Below are 23,346 nucleotides of genomic sequence, written 5' to 3'. Positions count from 1 at the left end.
CTACAGTCATGCTCGCACTATCGTGAGATGCACTACGATTCAACGGTAGAACCACGTCACCTGCACGTTGCGCTGAGCTATGGTGCTGTGGCAGGCCGCTTCCCCGCAGACCGCTTCACTCGTCACCCCGGCTTCGTCGCGACGTCTTCTTAGCGCTCTGCTGCTTCTTGCTCTTGAGGCGGCGCTCGTTATCTGCCTTCTGTCTGGCGTCTTATCAGCTTTCGGGCCGTCGCCTGGGCTATCGGAAGTGCGACGACATACAGTTGTTTGACACGCTGCACCTGTGCTGCCGACGTCTCGGCGGGCACAGCATCTTGTCCGGCTCGGGCAATGGCCTCGTATATGCGCCTGTAGCAGCTCTGAGCATTGTCGCTCTGCTTTCGACTGTCGTCGGCCTGGACTATTATAGCATTGGATCTAGCAGCAACGTAGCGAGAACGTCTAATTTCGCCATGTAGGGCTGCAGGAATGTGGTGCAGCAACGCGTCGAGAGGCACCTTCAACGTAGCTTTAGAATTGACTCTTGGTGCCTGCTTAGTATAGCGCCGTGTTAAAAAGTGGTGTAGTGTGTCATACTTGTTTACATTTTGGCCGCCCGGTCCTGATGATCTGCTGAAGCTCAATTCGCCAATGCTCTTGAAAGGGATCGTCTCTGCATGGAGCTCCGCGAGCCAGGCGCGTGCAGCCTGGACCTCGTCGCCAGTGGCACTGCCGCTATGCCCTCGACAGTGAATTATCCGGCGCACCGCTGGCAACGGCGCAGGAGGGAAGACTAGCGTGTGAAAAATGAAGCGTCGCAGCATCACGGTTGCGCAAATTGCTCACGTTGGCCTTTGTCAAGATGAGATCATGTCGCAACCGCAATAGCTCGAGCTAGGATCAACATGACCATTTTAACCATAAAACGGACGCTAGAAGCAGACTAAAACGCATCACGTGGACGAAGCTTAGCCAGGCAAGTTCTCGATTCCAGGCTCCTCGGAGTCGATGCGGCGCCGAATCCCAACATCTGCTGCACTACATCTCTCTTCCTGATATTTCCTGACAGCACCACCGTCTCTTGCCACTTTTACGGGGCCCGCTCTCGCTTCTGTGCCTGTGGCTGTCGCGTCTGCCTCATCCATCACATATACCTAGGTAGCATCTAGCCAGCCCCGCCATCCGCTCGTCTTCTCCTAGTGCTCCACCTGCAGCTCTCCAGCCCTTGTCGCGACGGTGCGTTTTCGTAGATGCTTTGAGTTGACTCCCTTCACCACGCCTTGTCTGCCAGCTCTGCGCTCTGGCTCCGCAGTCTACATGAGACCCAACTCGAGTCCGCCGCAACAAGCTGAGCACATACGGCACCAGTCGCTGACGCCCGAGAGCCCGCGCCCGCAAAACGTCCCGTCGCCCGCCAACATCCCCATCCTCGTAGAGCACATGGATGCGAACTATAGTCATGTCTCCCACAGCAACGACTCTGCCGCGCCCGCCCACAGCTCCCACGCGAACGCGAACACGTCGACGCCGTACTTCGCCGACCCATCTTCGACCGCCAGCTTCCAGAGTATAGGCGCACAAGGGGCAGGGCACGATGCGCCGGGGGCGTTCGCGCAGTCGGCTGCGTTTGGCGGCGGCATGGGTACGCAGCCGCATGATACCTCTTCAATGCAGAATTTCACCGCACAGCTCCAGTCGCGCGCTGCGTCGGCCACTGACGCGCCGCCGCCGGCTGCTCAAGGTCTTTCTTCTGCGTACCCATACCCCCATGACCATGCCTATGCTGCTCAGCAAGCGCCCGCCCAGTCTGCCCAAGGCGCTCACTACCAGACTGACGCGCACACTGGCTCCAATGTTGACGTACAAGCCCTCTTGGACTCTCTGACACCTGCTGCCAACAATGCGCCTGCAGCCCAATATGCCTCTGCACAAATGTCCTCCCAGTCGCCGCAGACACAGCACCATGCCTCGTCGTTGCCCTCGGCCACCAATCTCCCTGCTCGACCACCCACCCAAGAACAGCCCGCTACGCACCCCAACTATAACCCCAGCGATGACATCAGATCCTATCATCCACAGAGTCAGCAAGCTCCCATTGCCCAGCAGAGAGGCAATGGCTCCCTTCAGCCCTTGAACGTGCAGAGTCAGGACTTTTCGACGCCCAGTCAGGCTCAGCAGCAGCCGGGTGATCGTAGCGAAACGCCCGACGATGAGGATCAGCGGTGGCCGCCCGAGGTCAACAGGAGATACGAGGAGTTTTTGGATCAGGAGAGGAAGTTTGTGACGGAGGGGCAATGGGACCAGTTTCCGATGGGTTCCCGTCTCTTCATTGGTGAGCTGAGACTGTTTTTGCACCAAGGATGCGCCTAACCGATTCCTAGGAAACCTCCCCACCGAAAAAGTCACCAAGCGAGACATCTTCCATCGTTTCTACCGCCACGGCAGGCTTGCGCAGATATCAATTAAACAGGCATATGGCTTTGTCCAGTTCTTGGACTCGGAATCATGTCGCAGAGCTCTGGATGCCGAGCAAGGCCAGGCAGTGCGCGGCAGGAAGATGCGTATGTCATGTCAATCACTTTGCTGCTGGACAGTGGACTAATTATGACAGACCTTGAGATCTCCAAGCCACAGCGCAACACGAAGAAGATCGAGCCGCCGAACCCAACACCGCGTCGACGTTCACGTTCGCCAGATTACAATCGGGGCGGTACAGGACCAGCACCTAGAGACAATCGTTATGTAGGGCATCCAAACTCCATGTCCCCTAGAGATCGACGTTTCCGTGATCGGGACGATTATCGGCCCATGCGATCGCCATCGCCGCGAGCCCCGTCTCGGGGTGTACGATCACGGGACAGAAGCCGAGACAGGTTTGATACGCGATACCGTAGCCGGTCCAGAACACCACCGCGCAGGCACAGAAGCCCGTCCCCGCGTCGCGACTATACAGAGGATGGATTGGACCTGCGGCGCCGATTGCCCCACGAGGTGCCTGACATCCAGATTCTTGTGCTCAACGAAGGTCTCCCTCGGTAAGTTCGGAACCAACAGCTATTATATCAAGGTCGCTAATTCAGTGGTAGTGACTTCATCCGCTACGTCGAGGATACTTTCCGCTCGCAAAATCTCCGTAGTAATGTCCTGATATTGAGTGGTCGGTTCCCTGAACCAGCTGTAGTTCGAAGACAGATCCTTGAGGGAGTTTTGGCCATTGTGAGGCTTGATACTACTGGCCTTACCAAGGGCAAAGTTAGCGTCCAGATATTCGACCGACGTGGCGGTGCAAACAACGTCCAGTTCAACGGTACGATTGCTTATGATATACATGAGCGATTACTGACTCATGTGCCCAGAATATGCCGATCTTGACCCCACGACCGCTGGCCTCCTCGTCAACAATGCCAAACAAAGCCAATCTCGCCCGGTCCTGCCACCATCATCCTCGTACGGCTTCGCTCAGACCCTACCCCCGCACTTTCCCCAGCCAAACAACCCCTTCCCATCCCTGCCGACCAGTCAGCCGAACATCTCTAACCTCATTGCATCTCTCGACGGTGCGAGCTTGTCTCAGCTCCTCGGCGCAATGTCCGGCAATAATATGCCTCAGAATACGCAACCCGCGCCGAACCAGGGATTGAACGCTGATCTTGCACGCCTGCTAGCTCAAGTGCCTAGCCCGGCGCAAACACCTGGCTTCAGTGCTCAGTCCCAGCCGCATCTCGCACAGCTGGGCAACCAGTTCCCCGCGCTTGCTTCTCTTTTCGCCAACCAGAGCCAGGCTGTCGCTCCACCAGTGCAGACACCTACTCAGGCTGGCCCCGCGCCGGATATGTCTGAGATCATGGCCCAACTCGCTCAATATCAACGCTAAAAGTTCCATTCCATACATCCAGAAGCCTAGACATCAAGCACGGCTGTCTCGAACCTTTCCAACAGATAAACTCGACATTACTACAATAGCCCAAATCCTGTATACCGCTCCCTCCGCACATGTATCGACATGGTGTATATCCAACCGACCAAACCCGACTGCGCCCTTTACCCAGCCCTTGCAAATAGCCATGTATCTTCCACGAGCCAGCTCATCGAACAGACAGTAACCCATTCTGGACCCGTGCTATCTGCTTTGGCCATAACTGGTGAAGCTTCAAGGCCCTCGCATCCTCATTCCACGCAACAACACTATGGAGTACCCTTGCGACAATTCCCTGGCGACTTGATCATTACCCACGTACCCACGCGACTCACACGATTCTAGCGGCTTACCCCCTGGTTGACGTGCGAATTCAAACCTGGATGAGGCCCCGGTCCGATTCTTAACTGCTTTTCATGTTTTTTCCCCTTTTCGTTTTCATTTCTCTGGCCTGCCAATGCCCGGCTCCTGTATCTTCTACGAGTTTCCTTGGTCCTAACGTATGGCGTTTCCTTTCCTTATCTGATCCGATTTAGCGTTCTGCGAGGTGTTATTTGGCGCACAAGATGGATGCTACGCATATGTGCAAGGGGTTTTCATAGGTCATCGAGGGCTGGTTGGCGCTTTGAAACTTTTTTACGTTATTGTAGATATGGGTACAATCAGGCGCAGCCAGTGGTGGAATTGACGAAGGAATGCGGCGTCCATTACGGCATAGACAGGACATTTCAAATCATTCAGACTTCGCTGCATTGCTCAACATCATAGCGACGATTTTAAATGTACATCATGCAATCACGACAGTCATTAGTCTACCAAGTCGAGTTAGTGCAAACACGAGGTGTGATGACATCGTGTCGCGTGGGCGGAGGCGCGCGGACAGGGATCAGCTTGACCCAGTTTTTTCTTTCCCTACGAATGAGAAACGTCACCACTAGAGCCCGCCCTCGCTCAGCGGCTACATGTACTTCAGCATTCGCAGAGTCACGTCCCTAACCACCCGATCAGGAAACCACTGCTGATGTTTTCTACCTTGGTCGTACCGGCGCGATTGAATGGTGTCGTCGCAAACCTACAATGCCGCCGCGGTGTACACATGCGTGCCATTGCGCCGGCATTAGGAAGTCAGACGTGGCATGATGGATCGAGGAATACCACACAGAGGAGGCTTCTTGCAAAACGATGGGAGACACAAAGGAGGGCGTATGCCTCATCCACAGCGGCGCCGGTGAAAACCACAGGATATGGCGGGGCCATGCCACCTTCTCCCGCCAAAGCAACCAAGATGACTACACCCACGAAGACAACTTCTCTCAGAAAGCCTCAGTCCCCCCCTCTCGTTCCCGCGCAAACACCCACCTCGAAAGCCACAACCGTCCCCACACTGCGAGCGAAAGAGAAACTGAACCCACCACCGTTCACATACGCCCCCGATATATCTGTTCCCGCACGAACACCAGACCAGAACGTCGTCAAGTGGCTATATCGCGCCGGTCGCGCATACCTTACTTTCTACAAAACGGGCATATCGCATGTCCGGCAAACATCCAAACTTGCAAAGACGCTGCGCCAAAAGGCCGCTCAAACACCCAACAAAGATATAACCGAGGTTTTGTCAAGGGCGGAATGGCAGATTGTGCAAAGGAGTAGGCTAGACACTTTGAGATTGCCAGCGTTCGGCTTCTTGGTCTTGTTACTTGGAGAGTGGTTACCACTCGTTGTTATGTACATCACGCCCGTCATTCCAGAGGCATGCCGGATACCCCAGCAGGTCCAGCGCGCGTTACGCAAGCGCGAAGACAAGCGACAAGACCGGCTAAGAAGGATTGCTCTAGACGCCATGCGACTGATGAGCAGGGATCGACCACCTATTGGCAGCACATCTTCTGACACGCCTTCTGTAACCCTGCCAAAGAGTGGACAAGTCATGCCAGTCACCACGAAGAACTGGAACGAGATGACACTCTTTGAACTCTCGCTTACCGCCGCACAACTCGACTGCTATCCGGCGCTGTTCGACTGGCTTCCTGTCACAGCCCCCAAGTTCCTGTTGCAGCGCAATGTCAGGAAGAAGTTGGAGTATTTGAAGACGGACGACAAGTTGATTGAACGCGATGGCGGATGGGCAGCTCTCGGGAAGCAAGAGCTCGAGAGAGCTTGTGTAGATAGAGGTCTGCCTGTGCTTGGGAAGAGGGAGGATGAACTGAGGAAGGCGCTGGCGAAACTCAAGGGCTGAGACGGCGCATGAGGGCGACAGCCAATTCGCTTACGACTATAGATTACTATCAAGGCAGTTAGACGATGTTCAGGAGCTGCTATAGACGTGTAGATATATTTGTTTGTCGGCGGTATGAACACGAGAGATACCCAAATATTATGATTCTCATGACCAAGTCGATAAATGCACTTGCCCTTTAAACATGTTTGAAGCATAATCTAGGCACAGGCATACGTGAGAGAAGACTCGCAAAGTACAGAGCTGGCTTCCTCAGTTGTTGCGTACTCTGCTCGGTTTGAAATTGTCTATGCAAATGCATGAATCGAAACAAACTTAAGAGATGCGTTGGCGCGGGATCGCACAACGGCTATCGCGATTTCGACACGCGACAGCTTCCAGTCAAGGCAATCTCAAGGACATTAAATCTGCGACGAAAGCAAAGTGACGGGACGTATGTGCGAAGCAGAAATGGCAAGAAAGCGCCCTTCACTCGCGCAGCGTCGGGAGCGACAGTGTGACGTTACCAGATCGGGCAAGTTGAGCAAAGCGTTGTCGATTACGGCACTATTGGAGGGGCAGAGGGCAGAAGGGCAAACGAGGAAGCAAACGAGGGGCATGGCGGGGTGTCTTGAGGTGGGATGTTGAAGGAGGGGTGGAGGGGCAAACATTTTTTTCTGTTGAGATGGGTGAGGAGTGAGGGGCACGACGCGGATGAGTTTGCTTTCACCAACACTAATTTTCTAAGGACGACGATCTGCTGGGTAAACAACACGAATTGGTATGGTAAGAGGAGGATGGAGATGCGTGGGACTTGCGGAGTTTGTCAACAGGGGGATAGGTAAGACGGGTTTGTGGTATCTGCTACTAACTTTTCTCTGGGTTCTGATAGCAAGCTTTAACGTTATCCGTCAAGACATTCATCATTGCCTTATGCAACTGGTTCGGATCTATAAGACGCTCTGCGTACTTTGGAGCTCATGGTACAATCCAGTGCAAGAGACCAGGCTATTTGCGTTAAATGTCCCCGAAGAGAAATCATTGGATACATGTGCTTCGCATGTCCTATCGCAAACGACCTCACTGTTGGCACCTCTGCGAGTTATGCCAAAACAGCAGTGATCAGGACGGTGTGTTGACCTTACTGACAATACAGTCTTTACAATACTCCATTTCACCTCTTCTGCAACCGGAGATCTGGTGGCATGCCATCATGCTTCGGAGCAACGCGGCTACGCCTCAATATTATTTCCTCCCTCCGAAGATATGATCTCGTCAGTATGAAGCGGGGCTGGAGGTAATGCAAACGTTTGATAGGGATACGGGAATGTAATGGAGGCCCTCCATCGAGGCGCGATCTCCGACGTCCATGATCATCTTTGCATCCGACTCGTAAATCCAAATACATTGGTCGGAGGATTCCACAGAAGTTTTCGCAGTACGCAAAATGAACTGTGAAGTCGTCGTGTAAATAGTGTTTCGTTGCGAAGAAGAAAATGTGATACCGATTCTGCCAGTACCAGATCGCAAAAATGTTCAAGATGAAAGTACGTACAGAGACCCACGGATCGCGTCTCGGAAGATGGCACGATGGCCGATCTAGTGGCAGTGATCAATTGACTAACAGGTTCCAGAGGCGACTAGTATTTGCACAGCCATGTCAAGCTCATCGAGGTCTCGACGTTTACTGTACATTTGTAATCGGAGAATCACTTAACAACTCGGCTAGAAAGAGGTACTTGGGTAACGATACAGTGTTCCTTGGTGCGTTGCATAATGTCGAGAGATGGATGCGTGTGAAGCCTGTGCTGGACAATCGAGCTTCTGGATACGTGACCACAATTTTGGCTGTGATTAGCTGGAGTTGAAAGCACAGTCGGTGGCGTGTCGCATGGACGGAAACTAAGAAACAAAGGTGCAGTTAGAGAGAACAGAGGAAGTGTGGTTGCCGCTGGACTGCCGCGAGAATTCTACAACCAATGGGCGGTGTTGGAGAGGCGATTACATTATGCCTCGGCATCTTCCCCAGACGTTGTCTGCAGGCAGGCGCTCTTGCTCCACACAAAGACGGAGCGCTGCGCGGAGAGGGCTAGCTCATCTCGTAGACCGAGGCCAAACGTCTAGAGACCCATAATGTAGTCGCGTCTGCTGTTCGCTCTCCTTTCGTCCTACGGTCCCTTAAACGTCCTCTTGCCACGCATCAGGTCGTACCTTCCTCCACCCGTCGCCTCCTTCCCACACACCGTCGACATGCCTCACGCCTCCCTCACCCGCGATTCGGTCGCCTCGCACAACACGCCCGAAGACCTCTGGTGCATCATCGACCACAAAGTCTACGACCTCAGCGAGTTCGTCGATGCCCACCCTGGCGGCTCCGTCGTGCTCGAGCAAGTAGCCGGCCAAGATGCGACGACGGCGTTCTACAACCTACACCGACAGGAGGTCCTTGACAAGTATCAGGAGCTATGCATCGGCACCATCGAGGGCGAGAAGTCCGAAGTGATTGTCGGAAAGCCTGGCGACCTGAGCCCAGTGCCATACGCGGAGCCATTGTGGTTGCGACCGCAGTTCAAGAGTCCCTACTTCAAGGAGAGCCATCGCGCGCTGCAGAAGGAGGTCCGCAAGTTCGTCGACACACACGTCACGCCCGAGGCGCAACAAAAGGAGAAGGATGGTACATACATCAGCCAGGAGTTGATCGACAAGATGGCCGCGAACGACATGCTAGCTATGCGCCTAGGACCTGGAAAGCATCTCCACGGCAAGAACCTGATGGGTGTTGTCAAGGGCGAAGAGTTTGACTACCTCCATGACCTTATCCAGGCGCAGGAAGGTGTACGCGCAAACGCGCGTGGCTTCCAAGACGGTAACATGGCAGGCATGACCATCAGCTTGACAGCCGTCTTGCAGTGGATGCCTGAATCTGAGCTGAAGACGCGTGTGGTCAACGAGGTGCTGAGCGGCAAGAAGAAGATGTGCCTAGCCATTACCGAGGCTTTTGCGGGATCAGATGTCGCCGGAATCAGGACCACTGCGACTTTGACGCCAGACGGCAAGCACTACATCGTACGAGGCACAAAGAAGTGGATCACCAACGGAATGTTCAGCGACTACTTCGTCACAGGCTGCAAGACCGACAAGGGCTTCTCTGTCCTGCTCATCGAGCGCGACGAGGCCGTCGAGACCAAGCTGATCAAGACGAGCTACTCCACCACCGCCGGCACCGCATACGTAGAGTTCAATGATGTGAAGGTACCAGTAGACCACCTGTTGGGCAAAGAGCATCAGGGCTTCGTCGTTATCATGTCCAACTTCAATCACGAGAGGTTTATGATGGCATGCGCCGTCATCCGACAATCGCGAACCGTTGTCGAGGAGTGTCTCAAGTGGTGCAACCAGCGGATTGTCTTTGGGAAGAAGCTGATAGAGCAACCCACCATCCGTCAGAAGTGAGTATTGCCTCCAAAGATAGCTTCTTGTCCCACCAGTGCATCCGTCGGATGAGACCTCACTACCTTACCTTGCTTGCACCGCTGAAGCTAAATCCGATTGAACGCTACTGACAATACTCCAGGCTTGCAAAGATGATCTCACATGTCGAGGCCAACCAAGCATGGCTAGAATCTATTGCCTACCAGATGACGCACATGTCGTACGCTCAGCAATCGAAGCTGCTTGGTGGACCTATTGGCCTACTCAAGTCGTTCGCCACTCGCTCTGCACACGAGATTGCAGATGAAGCCGTCAACATCTTCGGAGGTCGCGGAATTACGCAAGGTGGTATGGGCCGGGTGATTGAGCAGTTCCACCGCACGTACAAGTTTGATGCTATTCTTGGAGGTACCGAGGAGATTCTCAGTGACTTGGGCGTACGGCAGGCGATGAAGGACTTCCCCAAGAGCATGTTGTAGGCGGGTGTTGGAAGCGGTGTATACTAGTAGCGTATTGATATTTAGTGTAAGGCGGTAGTTGCCACGCCGAACAAGCCAAGATGCACAAGTACAAACTCTAAAGCGGTGCAGAAGATTGTGAAACGCTTCTAGAAGCAACGGCGATGCTGTGACATGACGGAAATAACGTATGCGCGGGGAAAGCCCATGTTTGGACGTGTTTGACCATGCAGGCGTACAAATCGATGGACGTGTCTCCAGTACCAAGGTTCCGACCGCGCACCGATCCAAGCGGTAGTGGCACAGACGATAGATGATGGGCGGATGATTGCATGACTCCAGATGATCAACGGCAGGGCCGCAGCGAGTCGGAGCATTAGGCCTTGTGCATATGTCGTAACGAAGCATGTCCAATCGACGCAAGGCGGCGATACTCAACACCAAGGATGCGTGTCGTTGTTTTATGACGATAGTCGTGCAGCCTCACACAGCGCATAGCCGTCATGCACGCGCCACGACGAGGGCCAATCGTAAACACTGGCGCAGGCCGGGCTCAGCGCCTCATCCGGCACAGCAGAATGCCAGGCGCTGTCGTCCACGTGTTACACGTCTGAAAGCGGCAACAAGCGAGGGTATGCATGAGACGCGATCTAGATTGCATTTCACAAGTGGCAGACAGACCGGACGCGCGATACGTGTCACATGCAAAAGGCAACTCGGGCGAGGGATGGGGTGCGAGTATATGCACGACCGCATCGGACACGTGAGACGTCGTTGTTCTGGCAAAGGCAAGACTGGCGACAAAAGCAGCGGGTTGATGGGCGAGACTGTGAGAGGTTGGTGATGGTGATGGATATGGAATACCATGGAAGAAGTTCGGCTAGTCGCCGCCGCCCTGCATCGGGGAGGCAAAGACGCGCTGCGAACGCATATCGGCTCGAGTCGTGTGCAGTTTAGCAGTGCCATCGGTCGGACCAAGCTGTGGAGGCACCAGTGACAGCATGGGGCTCCATCTGCCTTTCTTTAAGAAGCGGTCTGCGTCACCTTCACCTGCTTGATCTCCATCTATCACCCACACCTGCTGCTGCTGAACCATTCACTCTTAGTCATACCACGCACCTTGTCGCCTCTCGTACACACTGTTCTCTACCCCGTCGACTATCGCCGTTATCTAGCCGCGCCGCAGCGTCATCACTACTCGCCGAGCACCCCAGCCTCACCCAGGGCTTCCTCACGACTCTCCCTGACCACTCCCTCCACCACCGTCTCTCAACCGTCTCTACACCGTCACCATGCGCCGCTCGTCCAGCATCAGCAGCATCAGCTCGTCCAGCTCGGAAGCCGAGGAGACGATGCAGATCTTCGTCAAGACCGTGTCCGGCAGCAACAGTAAGTCGTCGCCGCCACCGTTCCGAGGCTCGGAACCAGGCGCATCATGAAGTCACGGCAAGGGCTAACACTGTGCACAGCAATTCCCCTCACAATCCCTTCAAATACATCCATAAGCACGCTGCGCTCCCTCCTCGCCCTCCGCACCAACCTCTCCGCTCCCTCGGACCTGCGCATCGTCCACGCCGGCAAGCACCTCTCGTCACCCGACACCACCCTGGCTGATTACGCCATCGGGCCCAATTCCACCCTCCACCTCGCCCTCCCTCTGCGCGGCGGAATGCCCCCCAAGAAGGTCCGCTGCTCCTTCAAGGACTGCAAGGACCGCGCCCAGCCCATCGTCGGCGACTGCGGCTTCTGCGAAGGCCGACACTGCAGCCGTCATCGCATGCTCGAGGACCACAAGTGCGTCGGACTCGAGGATTGCAAGAAGGAGAGCCACGACCGGAATGCGGATAAGCTGAACAGCGAGCGCACCGTTGCGATCAAGGGCGTTTGAGTCGCGGCGCTTGGGACACCCACGGCGTACGCCTGGTCATGACTCTACCTCGAGCGATTTGGTCATCGGCCATCTGCAGCTCTGCCTCCACGCGCCGAACCAATGGCACTGGGGGCTTTGTCTTTTTATTCTTGCTCTTCTTGATTGCAAACATGGCATAGTAATCTTTGATCCCCGGAGCATGGCGTTTTGAGGGTAGCGTCTAGCGAACTGTATTTATAGCTAGAGCAATGACAGCCGTTCTATATGAATACTTCCACTGGCGACGTGATGTCATGTCTTCTAATCTATTGATAAGTATCATATGCTTCTTACGACGGCATCCTGGCTGGTGAAGTGAATGCAACATGGTCTCGCGAATTCTCACTCTACAACCTGATCGTGAAATTCATCTGAAGTATCTCGAATGTAGCAACGTAATGATGAGATAATGACCAAACGTGAAGATAGATACGTCGTTGTAATTGACTGCGTGGCAGGATGGGATTACGCACCTAACCTACATATCCACCAAAGCTCACTCTGTCTTCAGAGCGCACTCTTGGTCGAATCGCGGCTTTTCTGGCCGTTTTGTCAGCGTCTTGTTTTCCTCAAGTAATCATACGCGCGTCGGTCGGCGATGTTTCGGGTCCCCTCAACACCTTTCATTCGACTGCGTGCTTGCACAAAGGCAACTCCGAATGATTCGCGAGGTAGGTGCTGTCCATGTCCACGTGGAACATTCGATAAGACGATAGATGTGGATATCGTGAAGAAGCAGATGGACTCCGATAGTCTCTAGCCTTGTTAGCGGTTTCGCCCGGAGAGAACGGCGACATTGTGAGTTGGCTCGGATTTGCCCGAAGGTGGCGTGAGTGTGTCTGAGTGTGCGAAAACATGACTGCAGGTCGCTATGAGACGAGAAAAACGGACTCGGCGAAGACGTAGGAAAAGACTATTGATTTGAAGGAAAGAGAACACTAGTAACGGATTTGCGACTTCTGATTGCCCTTAAAGGAGCCTCTCTTACCTGGGGTATATTACGATAGACCTCCCAGCAGACATTGCCTGCCTTAGCTGACTTCTAATATAGTCTACGGTGGGATTTTGTTGTTGTCAAATCTGGTGCTGAATGCCGACTAGGTGTTGGTTTTCTGTTGCTGGTCTCGTAGCGACACCATGCTTACCCCCGGGACGTTTGATTGCGCCGCGGACTCACCCACCTGAGGGTACCTGTGATGAACCCAAGATTGAGTTTATTGTGCCCGTATGGATCTCTCGGTATTCTCGGGGACTGCGCTCTGACAGCATAGCCGTGAACGTGCCTGACGCTCCTTGCTTGTTGCCCGCTGCATTGAGCTGCCTTAGGTACCAAGTCTTGGAAGAAAAGCACGACAGCGCCCAACCCAAGGCCTCTGCACACTGCTCAGACATCTTCTGCGCTGACATGTGCGCCCGAGTATTACATGTTTGCGAGTCGTGGATTCGTGCCGCATGAAACCCCTTTTCGCGCGACTCGAAACTCAACGCCACGAGCGGCGCTGGGATTTCCGCTCCGCCTCAACGCCCGCTATGTGTGGCGACTCGACTTGAACTGGTGTTCGACATGGAATGCGGCGGCTGTCGGCCTTGGGTGCCGTCTTGTCGTTTCCAAGACGGAGCAGCTGTCGGAGCTCTAACAACGTGGCGATTCGGCCCTGCCCAGTTGTGCCCAGCAGATGACAAGAATGATCTGAGGCAGGTATCGCAACATCATCTCTTCTTCATTATATCACGTTCCGCTCTCCGCTCCGCCCTGATGGACCTCGCTTCGAATCTGCGACTTTGTGGGTGCGGGATCGCGTCTCGGACTTGGTTCTCCAAGTGGCCTGACGTTGACACACGGAAACTGCATGCCGCCACAAGGATTCGTTCCCTTCGTTCGCCGTGGCGTTCCGCTCGTATTTGCTTGTTTTTTCCACAGCGCTATCGCTGAGCATCCAAAACAGACTTTCAGGGGCTGGATTGTGGGTGGCTCGGAATAATGGAGTGGACAGGAATATTTTCTGGGTGAGTTTTCGTTTCAGTGGAGGGCTTGGCGTCACTATGCACAGTGGAAGTACCGGGAGCCTGACTGCTGGCCCGCACCGAACGAAACATGGACTAATGGATTCCAGATAATAGATTCTGTCGGATTAGAGTATGGACACGAGATTGTCGAGAGCTGATCCCAGCTTATTGAACTGTCGATTGTTGAATGAGGCTCCGGATGGGCGCGCTTCCGCAAAACCATCACCGTGCGGTACCTGGTTAGCGACCCAGCATGTTCGGCCGTCGCTGACAGCACCAGGCGAAGACTGTCGGCAGTCAGAACCTGTTGGAACCCCCGAGTATCTACCCGTGAAGCTGCGATCGAAGCCTAACGCCGCAGCCGCTGTCAAAGCTGCTTATCGGACGAGACGCGGATGCCTTATCCAACCAACCCAGAATGTCAACCAACCCTCAACAGCTGAATCATGACATGGGGACGCTGTGCGGAGAGACTGCGGCACCATGTGGTGACACGGCAGAGTACTACGCATGACGATATCCACTGCTCAACGTCCGGCTCCGGAAGAACTTCGTGAGAACGTTAAAGAAGTCCCCGGTTTTCGAAAGGTCCGCGTCCCCATGGGCCTTTTGTGGAACGCGCCTGACGTAGTTGATGGAGTCCGCGGGAACCCAGCATGGACCTCGCCATCATTACAAGAAACTAGCCGTCACAGCGGAGTGAAGCTACCAATTGACCGCTCCCGTGGCAAAATGCAAATCAGACGTTTAGCAAACCACACGACTAAGAAGTCTGAGACAAGATAACATTGTCTTTTGTCGTTGTTGTTTGCGTAACGTGCAGCACAGCTCTGCGCGGGATGCTTCTTTGATTCTTCTCGGCTCTTGGGCACCTCCCGACAGGGGAGATCTGCACAGACCTAGGAAGATGTCGGGCTTGGATTTGTTTCCAGATCTGATTAGAAATAGTGCCTGGGGCTCGTCTCGACGCTGGATCGGGTCGATGCTGGGCGAGGGTTGCCAGAACGCGTAATTGCCACGGCCGACACCTGGCTTGGCAGAGCAAACTCTCTGGAGGTAGCGTCGCTGATCCCCAGTCCTGACTCCTCCTCCACTTCCTTACCCCAACTCCGTCTATGCTCTTTCCGAACGTTCGAATCCACCCTCCGCGCGTCGCCTGTCAACAAAAAATGCACCCCAGCGGCCATTCGCGCCGACAGTTGCGCGTGGCTGAAACATGTCATCGCAAGGCAGGGTGACGAGTTCGCTGCAGCCACACCCGCACTGTCTGATAACCCTCTCAATATGATACGGCTTCATCGCGGCGGCGGGAAGAAGCAAGCATCGAAGCCAGCGTGGGTGTTGATACTTGGCAAAACGCCCTAGCCGTCGATCTCTAGGCATGCCTCTGAAGCGGTTGTGGCTGTGTTGAAACTCAAGATAACGAAGCAACGAACCGCACCGGCCCGCTGATCTTGTTACACTGCCAACTTTAGCGCGACTTGTCTGTCATGTACTCGACATGTTGCGCCTAACACTCAACCCTCGTCGGCGGTGTCGCCGAGCTTGCAACGCCGATATTCTGCACTGGCTTACGCGCTTTCACTCAGGCCGTCGGCCGTTGCATCCGCTTTCCTGGAGAGACTGCCAGAGTCGCAGCATTCTCGGCGGTGTCACCGCGAGAGTACTCATTCTTGACCCTTGCAATATAACTGGGCCGGCCAAGGCGGAATTCGTACATCACTACTCGAGCACATTCTTGGCATGCCGACCCAATCGAGCCTCATCACTCATCACATCTCGCCCGCTGATACTACGCCAAGGGTCGGGGGCCCGCTCCGCTATTTCACCCAACCTTGTCAGGCGCCTCAACCCCTATAATCGCCTACCAGATGTCTATGCCCACCGGCAACTTCGTTTTGGTGGAACAAGCCAAGAGCGCACAGCCTATGAGCAATCTCGACATCCGCACACGCGGTTGTGGGATAGGGCATGCGGCGTCTACGTACCGTGGTAGTCTTGCCCAGTGCGTTCCAATCCCGTTTGTTGTTACGCACGTTGAGGAAGAAGGGGTGGCGATGCCCAGCTTTGTAACAAATGAGGTCACTAGAGACAAAGCATGCCTCCCTTGGAGCCGGCATGGTTGGCATGTTTTCACGACAACGAGTAAGCGTGGGGAAGTCCAAACGCGAGATGCTCCGGAGAATCCACGACCGCCGATCGCTCTCACACCGGATTAACGCGGCGCACTAAACCTTTGGGCCGCCGGGCATTTGAACCATCTAAAAGAGTAATGAAGTATACCCTGCTGCCGGCGGAGTTCAGACGCCCGTATTGCCTTGGCTTCTCTTGGGCTTGCACCCTTGCGTTGCTTGTGCGTTGCTACTGCCATTGCCCCATTACACGACCCGTTTGACTACCACGTCACTATGGGAGGAGCCAGCCACATTCTACATGGGGGTTACGCGCGTGCTTAACGAAGTGGAGCCGTAAAAGAACCCTCTATCAATCTAAGCCTTGGGCTCGTTCCCCATATCCCATGCCTGCTTCCACATGAGTACCGTACTTATACCCTCATCTCCGCCGCTTTGACAGCTGATCGTTTCCGTACCTTTTCACCAGTGCGTCCATTTGAGCGCTTCCCCTCCAACACGTGCTATCCGTGTTGAGCATCTTATCGCGTCATCGTCAAACACCTTTTCAGATAACTGATTGCTCCTTCCACCTTTACCTCACGGCCCGCACCTTCAGTAAACACCGCCAACATGCCACCTACCAAATCTTCATACAAAGAGAGTCGGCAGTACAGCGAAGGAACGCTGCCACTCTCCGAAGCACCAACTGCGACCAATTCGATGCGAGACGAATCCCGACATGCCAGTGTCGACACACTTGACGAACCCAACTGGCCGCAGTCATGGCGTGCCTACGCCTGTCTGCTGGGCTGCTTCTTTCTCATGTTCAACTCGTGGGGTCTTGTCAACGCCTACGGCACGTGGTCTTCGTACTATGTGGGCCACTCACTGCGAGGTGTTGACCAGCTTGAACTGAACCTGATCGGATCGACTCAGTCCTTCATTGTGCTCCTGCTTTCCAACGTAGTTGGACGCCTCTTGGATGCGGGGCACTCGCGCAAAGTCATCGGCTGTGGCACTTTCCTTGTGCCCTTTGGGCTTTTCATGCTCTCTGTCGCACACCCCAGCGATATTGAGGCCATTGGAAGCTTCGGTCCAATTTGGGCAACTCAAGGCCTAGTGGTAGGCTTGGGCATGGGAACCTTCTTTGTCTCCAGCTCTCAAGGTGAGTGGTAATTGATACCGTGAATTGCCTGTACTGACTCTCTCCCAGTTGCTTCAACATGGTTTCCCAAGCGCAGAGGTCTTGCCGTAGGCTATGTCGCCTGCGGTGCCAGTGTAGCAGGTGTGATCTACCCTAGCATGCTCCGCTTCCTGATTCAATCGGTCGGTTTCAACAATGCAGTACGCTATGTCGCGACTCTCACCTCAGTGACCTGCATCTACTCTTTCATCTTCTGCACCCCAGACCCCGCCCACGAGCACCACGAGCCGAAGAGCTGGGGCAAGCTCAGGACTTGGTTCGACACTGAGGCCTTCAAGAACAAGGCTTGGTGCTGGTTCACTGCAGCCGTCGCCTTTATGTTTTTTGGTTTCTACCCAGTCTTCTTCAATCTCGAAGAGGTCAGTATTCCTACACTGTTCCTCATGCTTGTAGCTAACAATGTCTAGTGGGCATCAGTGCGTGGCTTTGGCACCCGCGACCGTACCGGCTCATCAGTAAGCCCTGCCGACACTACCGACAAACCCCTTCAAACCTTCTGGCTCCTAGTCATCATGAACGGAGCTTCGACTGTCGGACGGATGCTCCTCGCTCACTTCTCGGACAAGGTCGGCGCCCTCAACATGCACATCGGCTCTCAGTTCACCGCATCCATGCTCACACTGGTTCTCTGGACACTAGCTGGATCAGAGACTGATGCGATTGCCTTCTGCGTCGTCTTCGGTATCTTCTCTGGCATGGTCATCGGCCTTCCTCCTGCGTCCATCGGCAACATTCTCAATTGCTCCTACACTGCGCCTGGCACTACTCACTTCGCAAAGAAGAAGCTTGGTCACTGGACGGGTATGATGTACACATTTGCTGCCATCCCAGCTCTCGCCGGTCCCGTCATTGCTGGTCATCTCATCACACAATACAACACCTACATCACCGTCCAGATGTGGTCCGGTGCCAACCTGATGCTCTCATGTATCTGTATGGCCGTATCCCGGTGGTATCTACCATGCGATAACGGCGAACATGCGAAGGAGGCAATCGCGCGCAGACTTAGCAAAGCTGAGACAACCGAGAAGCGCAGGGCCAGTGACCCCAACTCACCTGACCCTCTATCACAGGCCCCTACCCGGGTGCCCAGCAACGCAGGCTCATTGCGTACTTCTTCTGACACCCAAAATGATGCTGGTAGGATGGTTTAGCAGTCTTCCCTATACTCGGTGGCTTGATATCCGTTTTCATTCCTTGTTTGTGTTTTCTGCAAGGCGTCTGGAGCATCACTTAACGAGGTTATGACCGCTTCACATTCGTCTTAGCACGGAGGGGTTCTTGATTTCTTGCTTTGGGCTCTATACATGTTCAGCCGCTTTCGCTACTATTTTCTGCTAGACTTTTTCCACGGAGGACATCGAGGGTTCCCACCGACCAAAACTTTCCGTTTTGAATTACGATTCAAGACAAACGTAGGCGCAGGGAGCTCCCTCGATCAGGGTTGAGCATCAGTTTACGGGCTACAACGCATAGAATCAAAACCATGATCTTCTACTTTGACTCTCATCCTCGATCGTGATACATCGTCTGGACATGTTGCTCTAGAGGAAGCGCGCCCGCCTGCTTCCGAGAACCCAGATGTCGCGCGCGGTTCTTCACCGCTCCACTTGCTCAGGTTTCCACACCATTCCATACCGACACATTTGGGCTGCCACGCTGTAAGCGCCCCACGGACAAGAAAAACCCCTCAAATTACGTGCACACATCACGAGTTCATCACAAACTCCCGTCGCAATGGTTCAAATTGATCACTGTTCCGGCTCGGCAGTTTGAACTTCCGCAAAAGCACGTCCTGTAGATCCCGGTTCTGTGAAGATCGCAATCTGGAACTTGATCGATGTGCAGAAGCTGCGTTTCGCATTTTCGAAGGAGTAAGTTCCGAGGTGCGAAGGTTTAGAAGCGCTCATGTACGACTTCGTTAGTGTTGCTTTGAGGGCAGTGTTAGCGTACAGTGTCTTCTTCCGAAAGGCAGCTGGACCGGTGCCTAATTCTCCTTGATGACATACATGGACGTGTCGCATTCTCGTTGGCGTGGTGTGTCGTGAATGTACTCAGCCACCTTTGGTCTACCACTGCATCGGAATGGCAGCGATCGATCGACAAAGCCCGCGATGCGCTGTAGTAACTTTCAGCATCTATGCGCAAATTCTGGCCAGGCGATCTTGTGTTTCGAGGACAATGGCCGGTTCCTGACGTTTCTGTGGTACCGAACGTTGAGGTGGTGACACATAGCCAAACATCGAACCTTTTCGTTGGCAGCGCTCGAGTTCCGTGGTCGAGACCGGGTCTTGGGACGACGCAAGGCCGCACTTCTTCGTCCTGTTAAGGAATGTGTAGTATCTCAGGTACTCAAAAGACTGGAGACGGTATATTGGCAATGTACACATGCTTACACCCGTGATCGTAGACCACTGATCTCTTGTCTCGGAACAGAACGGAGAGGAATACCGAAGTCGTCAGCCCAAGAATTGAATGCACGCAAGCCCACCCAGAGTGCCAACGCCCAGGTTCAAGGCATTGCTTCGTTGCAGCAAGGGGCAGATGCCTGTGGGGTGCCGGTAAAACCTTGCGCATATGCGCAATATTTACCCATAGCAGTATTCTTCCATCACTTGCATTCCATCTCGCATCAAGGAAGCACTAGTCAGATGCCAGGTGGGAGGCTGAAGACCAGCCTCAATATCTTGGGATGATTAAGACCATCCCTGCATTACCGCACTTATCGCATCCACCTTTGATCTTGCGGTCGAAACGCATGGGCCGAGATTCCGGTATCTTGGCGCTTGGGAACCACGATATTGGATGATTTGGTTCGTAATGGGTATGTTGGGAGGTGTGGTCATCTGTACGCTGCTGCGCTGGTTCCACAGTTGTTTGTGAATCTGGTACGTTCCGCGGACGCGTGCAATGTTACCTGAACAGATAGCCGGAAAACACAGAATTAGTAGAGTCCCAAACGGGATGAGAGAGTTTTTGCTGTGGAACACAAGATGCGTGCCATGGCGGGCGATGTAACGGGGGAAAATTGGGGTAGTTACATGGCTGTGGCGCTTTGAGCGGAAGTCACACTGACCACCAACGCATCTGGAGAAGAGATGAGAGTCATGTTAGCATCTCTGGGGTAGTCTAGTATGCTGCTGATCAACGTCGATGCCATTCCGATGCGGTCGTCTACTTCCAAGGTTCCTTGGCATTTCGGTAGAATGGAAAGCGAACCAGATTCCCAAAGTCATAACAAGTCTAGCACAACTTCCAAGACTTGTCCCAGAAGAGCGGCTCTGAGGGAAATCCACAATGATACACCTGCTGAGCCACCACCGGAGTGCCCAAGCCGAGAAGTACATGCCCCCCCTCGAGGATAAACAACAAGCAAGCCTTAGCCCAAACAAGCGATGCAAAATTCCCTCGTTCCGTCTTGACCTTCCTTCACAGTCTTGGCATTGCACTTGCAGCGGCTGTGGCTCATCTATATAGCGGGAAGCCAAGCAATCCGCTCGTCTTGTCGCGGCAGCTCATCCTGCGGTGAGAGCGGGGCCCAGGGTCTCCATGGTACATGATTAGATTGGCATCGGCGCGAAATCTGTATCCGGTAGGCACTACGCCGTGCGTGGTCGTCGCACCAGAGATATTGGTGCGTGAAGGTGGTTGGTGGCATTTGATGTCTCCTGTTTCGGGAGCAGGTACATGATGTCGATGTACATATACCAAGTAGCGCGGCAAGCTTGGCTGCATTGCGCAATGCTGATCAGTATAGTGAGGACAGATTTATAGTCTAGATCGGATTCGCATTTGGGCTAGAAACAGTCATATGACGGTGAAGCGTCTGGATGCGCATGTACAGTTGAATCGTAAAATCGCTGCTTGGCTATACGGAATCTGTGGCTCAGGACTCCCGACCAAGACTTCAATCTGCTTGTGCAAGCGCTGTGTCAATCACGTAGATGGAGATGACAGCAGTTTGATGACATACATTAGAGACAAGCAAGATCGAAGATAGCGACGCGTCACCCGACGACATCGATGTGATCGCAAAGTGAAACCAGATACATGATCAGTGACAGAACGCTAAACATGCCCAGACTCCGTCCATGCAAGTATGCAAAGGCCCCCACTGATGTGTGGATATCTGTAATCGCTGATAAGGACATTTCCAGACTCCACGTAACCAGTAATGATGACTGCAAGACGCCTGTCGCTTAACAAAGCTCCCGAACATTCTAATGTGTTACTACGCCAACTTCGACATACTCGGCGTTTGTACACCAGGTTGCGCAGTGTGCCCTGCAATCTCCAAGACACTCGTAGAACTTTCGCTGCTACCTTGCACGGTCATGCCCAGCGCTCGTCGCGCGTACTCTTTCTGACCACTCGCCACATGGTCAACTGGAGACTGTGTGGTACTATGACCGTTGGCCGTGCCGTCCCCCGCGGCAGCAGCTGGAGGCTGTAACCAGTGCACACTGGTGCATCGGTTCACAAGTCGCACGGTAGTCTCGTCAACGGGTGCAAAATGGTTGCCGCTGGTGACAAGTAGATGAAGGAGCCGCAGTAGCTCGTCACGCTTATAGTGAGGTGGCTTGCTGATCTGGCTGTGCATAAGAATGGGGTGCAGAACTCGGAGGTAGGTATGTCGTAATGCGTTTGCCGCGGCTGAGTCGTGGGGTAGGTCTATGAGGTTCCGGAGAATGACGTCGACCAAGACATGAAGATCGTTGGTATAAAAGTATTCGGCAGTAGAAGGGTTGCCGAACAGAAGATAAAGCACTTTGAGAATTAGAAGCTGAAGGGACGTCTCCGACTCCCTGTTCAGAAGGAGAATCAGATTGCACCCGAAAGTCTTGTATGTCAAGCCATGCGTCGAGATAGCTTTGATGACCCTGTTCGTTATGCCAGGCCGGCCGTCGGTATGACGGCTAGTGGAGGCCACAAGGTACTGCTCGTTCAAAACCAGCTGTCTCAGTGTTAGCTAATAGTCGATGGTATGTGTATGCAGACGTACCAAAACGCGTATCACAGGATAGTGGTACGGGTCGTCAGCGTCATCAGAGGCACCTTCTATGATCTCCAACAGATAGAGGATGAAAGCGTCATTCACCGCCGCTACACATCTAGGGTCAGCAGTCGCTCTGGTTGAGAGGAAAACCAGTCATGTTGAAGCCATACCGAAGTCGTCCCACGTCAACCGTTGAACTCGTGAAGATTCGTAAAGCAATTGGAGGAGTAGTTGATGCACGGTAGTCTCTTCTTGCACGCTCTGCGTTTGTACCAACTCAACAAGCCTAGCAAATGTGCCCTCCGAGTGCATCATGTCAAAGATGTCGTCGTCTTTGCTATTGCGGCCATCATATAGGAGGAACGCGGCGACTATGTGGAGGGTAGGGTTATCGTCTTCCTATCATGCTCGTCAGCCTCGCTCGACCAGCGGCCATAGACAAGGCATCCGCCAACGTACCTGCAAGAGGCAATATATTATCTGCCGCCGCACATATTCCTTGTTGGAGGCGAAGAGTTCGCCCTCGAGCATGCGAAATATGCATTTGGCAACGCTGAAATCGGTTTGGAGGTATTCGGCTAGTCGTGGTCAACGCTGGTCATGGCAGAGGTCGGAGATGCGTACATCTATAGTTGGTGGTGACATTAAGAAAGGATCGGAGCGAGTTGTCGATGATGTCGTGCTGGTGACAGCGCGTCGAGACTATATCGTCGAGTTCTGTGTAGCGTGTTAGTCGAGGCTGCTGTTGGTGGGGTTGCGAGGCGCGCTCACCATCCCAGAATTGTTGCTCATTCTCGAGATCATACGACACCTCAAATGCCATGTCGTAGTCGCGGGTCTCTTGCCAAAATCATCCTCTCCAGCGATGAAGGCTGCGGAGGGCTGTGCAGAGAGGCGCAAACTGGAGGTTGTTGGAGTGTTGATGCGAACAACTGACCATCCGGAGATTCACCGGCGTTAGCTAGTGCGTCACCGATACTCTTTTGGGTATAGGGTAGTCTGTTGTTACACATGCGCTGGCAGTAACAACCCCAAGTCGTGAGCGCGATGGAGTGCTTCTTCACAATCGATCTCGGGTGATCGTTGCAGCATTTGTGTGAAGTTGAAGACAGAAAA

At 53.8% G+C, this 23,346-nt stretch overlaps 7 protein-coding genes across 7 annotated transcripts; 5 read left to right on the top strand and 2 right to left on the bottom strand.

The window, feature by feature from the left end:
* Positions 1-115: 115 nt before the first annotated feature.
* J4E83_002276 (uncharacterized protein) lies at positions 116-803 on the bottom strand (the record flags this gene model as incomplete). The annotated part of the gene is made up of 3 exons (XM_049329226.1): positions 116-203; positions 262-417; positions 577-803. 3 exons carry the CDS (start codon positions 801-803, stop codon positions 116-118), a joined length of 471 nt encoding a protein of 156 aa, XP_049192198.1.
* A 493-nt stretch (positions 804-1,296) lies between these two features.
* J4E83_002275 (uncharacterized protein) lies at positions 1,297-3,853 on the top strand (the record flags this gene model as incomplete). The annotated part of the gene is made up of 5 exons (XM_049329225.1): positions 1,297-2,311; positions 2,361-2,540; positions 2,591-3,014; positions 3,066-3,286; positions 3,336-3,853. The coding sequence occupies 5 exons, from the start codon at positions 1,297-1,299 to the stop codon at positions 3,851-3,853; spliced, it is 2,358 nt and encodes a 785-aa protein (XP_049192197.1).
* A 1,297-nt stretch (positions 3,854-5,150) lies between these two features.
* J4E83_002274 (uncharacterized protein) lies at positions 5,151-6,131 on the top strand (the record flags this gene model as incomplete). The annotated part of the gene is made up of 1 exon (XM_049329224.1): positions 5,151-6,131. The coding sequence occupies one exon, from the start codon at positions 5,151-5,153 to the stop codon at positions 6,129-6,131; it is 981 nt and encodes a 326-aa protein (XP_049192196.1).
* A 2,229-nt stretch (positions 6,132-8,360) lies between these two features.
* Positions 8,361-10,021, top strand: J4E83_002273 (uncharacterized protein; the record flags this gene model as incomplete). The annotated part of the gene is made up of 2 exons (XM_049329223.1): positions 8,361-9,559; positions 9,685-10,021. 2 exons carry the CDS (start codon positions 8,361-8,363, stop codon positions 10,019-10,021), a joined length of 1,536 nt encoding a protein of 511 aa, XP_049192195.1.
* A 1,271-nt stretch (positions 10,022-11,292) lies between these two features.
* J4E83_002272 (uncharacterized protein) lies at positions 11,293-11,888 on the top strand (the record flags this gene model as incomplete). Its single annotated transcript, XM_049329222.1, has 2 exons — positions 11,293-11,389; positions 11,470-11,888. 2 exons carry the CDS (start codon positions 11,293-11,295, stop codon positions 11,886-11,888), a joined length of 516 nt encoding a protein of 171 aa, XP_049192194.1.
* Positions 11,889-16,660: 4,772 nt separating this feature from the next.
* J4E83_002271 (uncharacterized protein) lies at positions 16,661-18,388 on the top strand (the record flags this gene model as incomplete). The annotated part of the gene is made up of 3 exons (XM_049329221.1): positions 16,661-17,195; positions 17,244-17,593; positions 17,642-18,388. 3 exons carry the CDS (start codon positions 16,661-16,663, stop codon positions 18,386-18,388), a joined length of 1,632 nt encoding a protein of 543 aa, XP_049192193.1.
* Positions 18,389-21,465: 3,077 nt separating this feature from the next.
* Positions 21,466-23,053, bottom strand: J4E83_002270 (uncharacterized protein; the record flags this gene model as incomplete). The annotated part of the gene is made up of 6 exons (XM_049329220.1): positions 21,466-22,188; positions 22,237-22,337; positions 22,401-22,629; positions 22,690-22,808; positions 22,855-22,947; positions 23,002-23,053. The coding sequence occupies 6 exons, from the start codon at positions 23,051-23,053 to the stop codon at positions 21,466-21,468; spliced, it is 1,317 nt and encodes a 438-aa protein (XP_049192192.1).
* Between the last annotated feature and the right edge of the window lie 293 nt (positions 23,054-23,346).

Source organism: Alternaria metachromatica, assembly GCF_023757995.1.
Source record: "Alternaria metachromatica strain BMP 0045 chromosome Unknown scaffold_3, whole genome shotgun sequence".
NCBI lineage: Eukaryota > Fungi > Ascomycota > Dothideomycetes > Pleosporales > Pleosporaceae > Alternaria > Alternaria metachromatica.
Note: the sequence above shows the minus strand (reverse complement) of the source record. Positions and strands in the feature narration are given on the sequence as shown.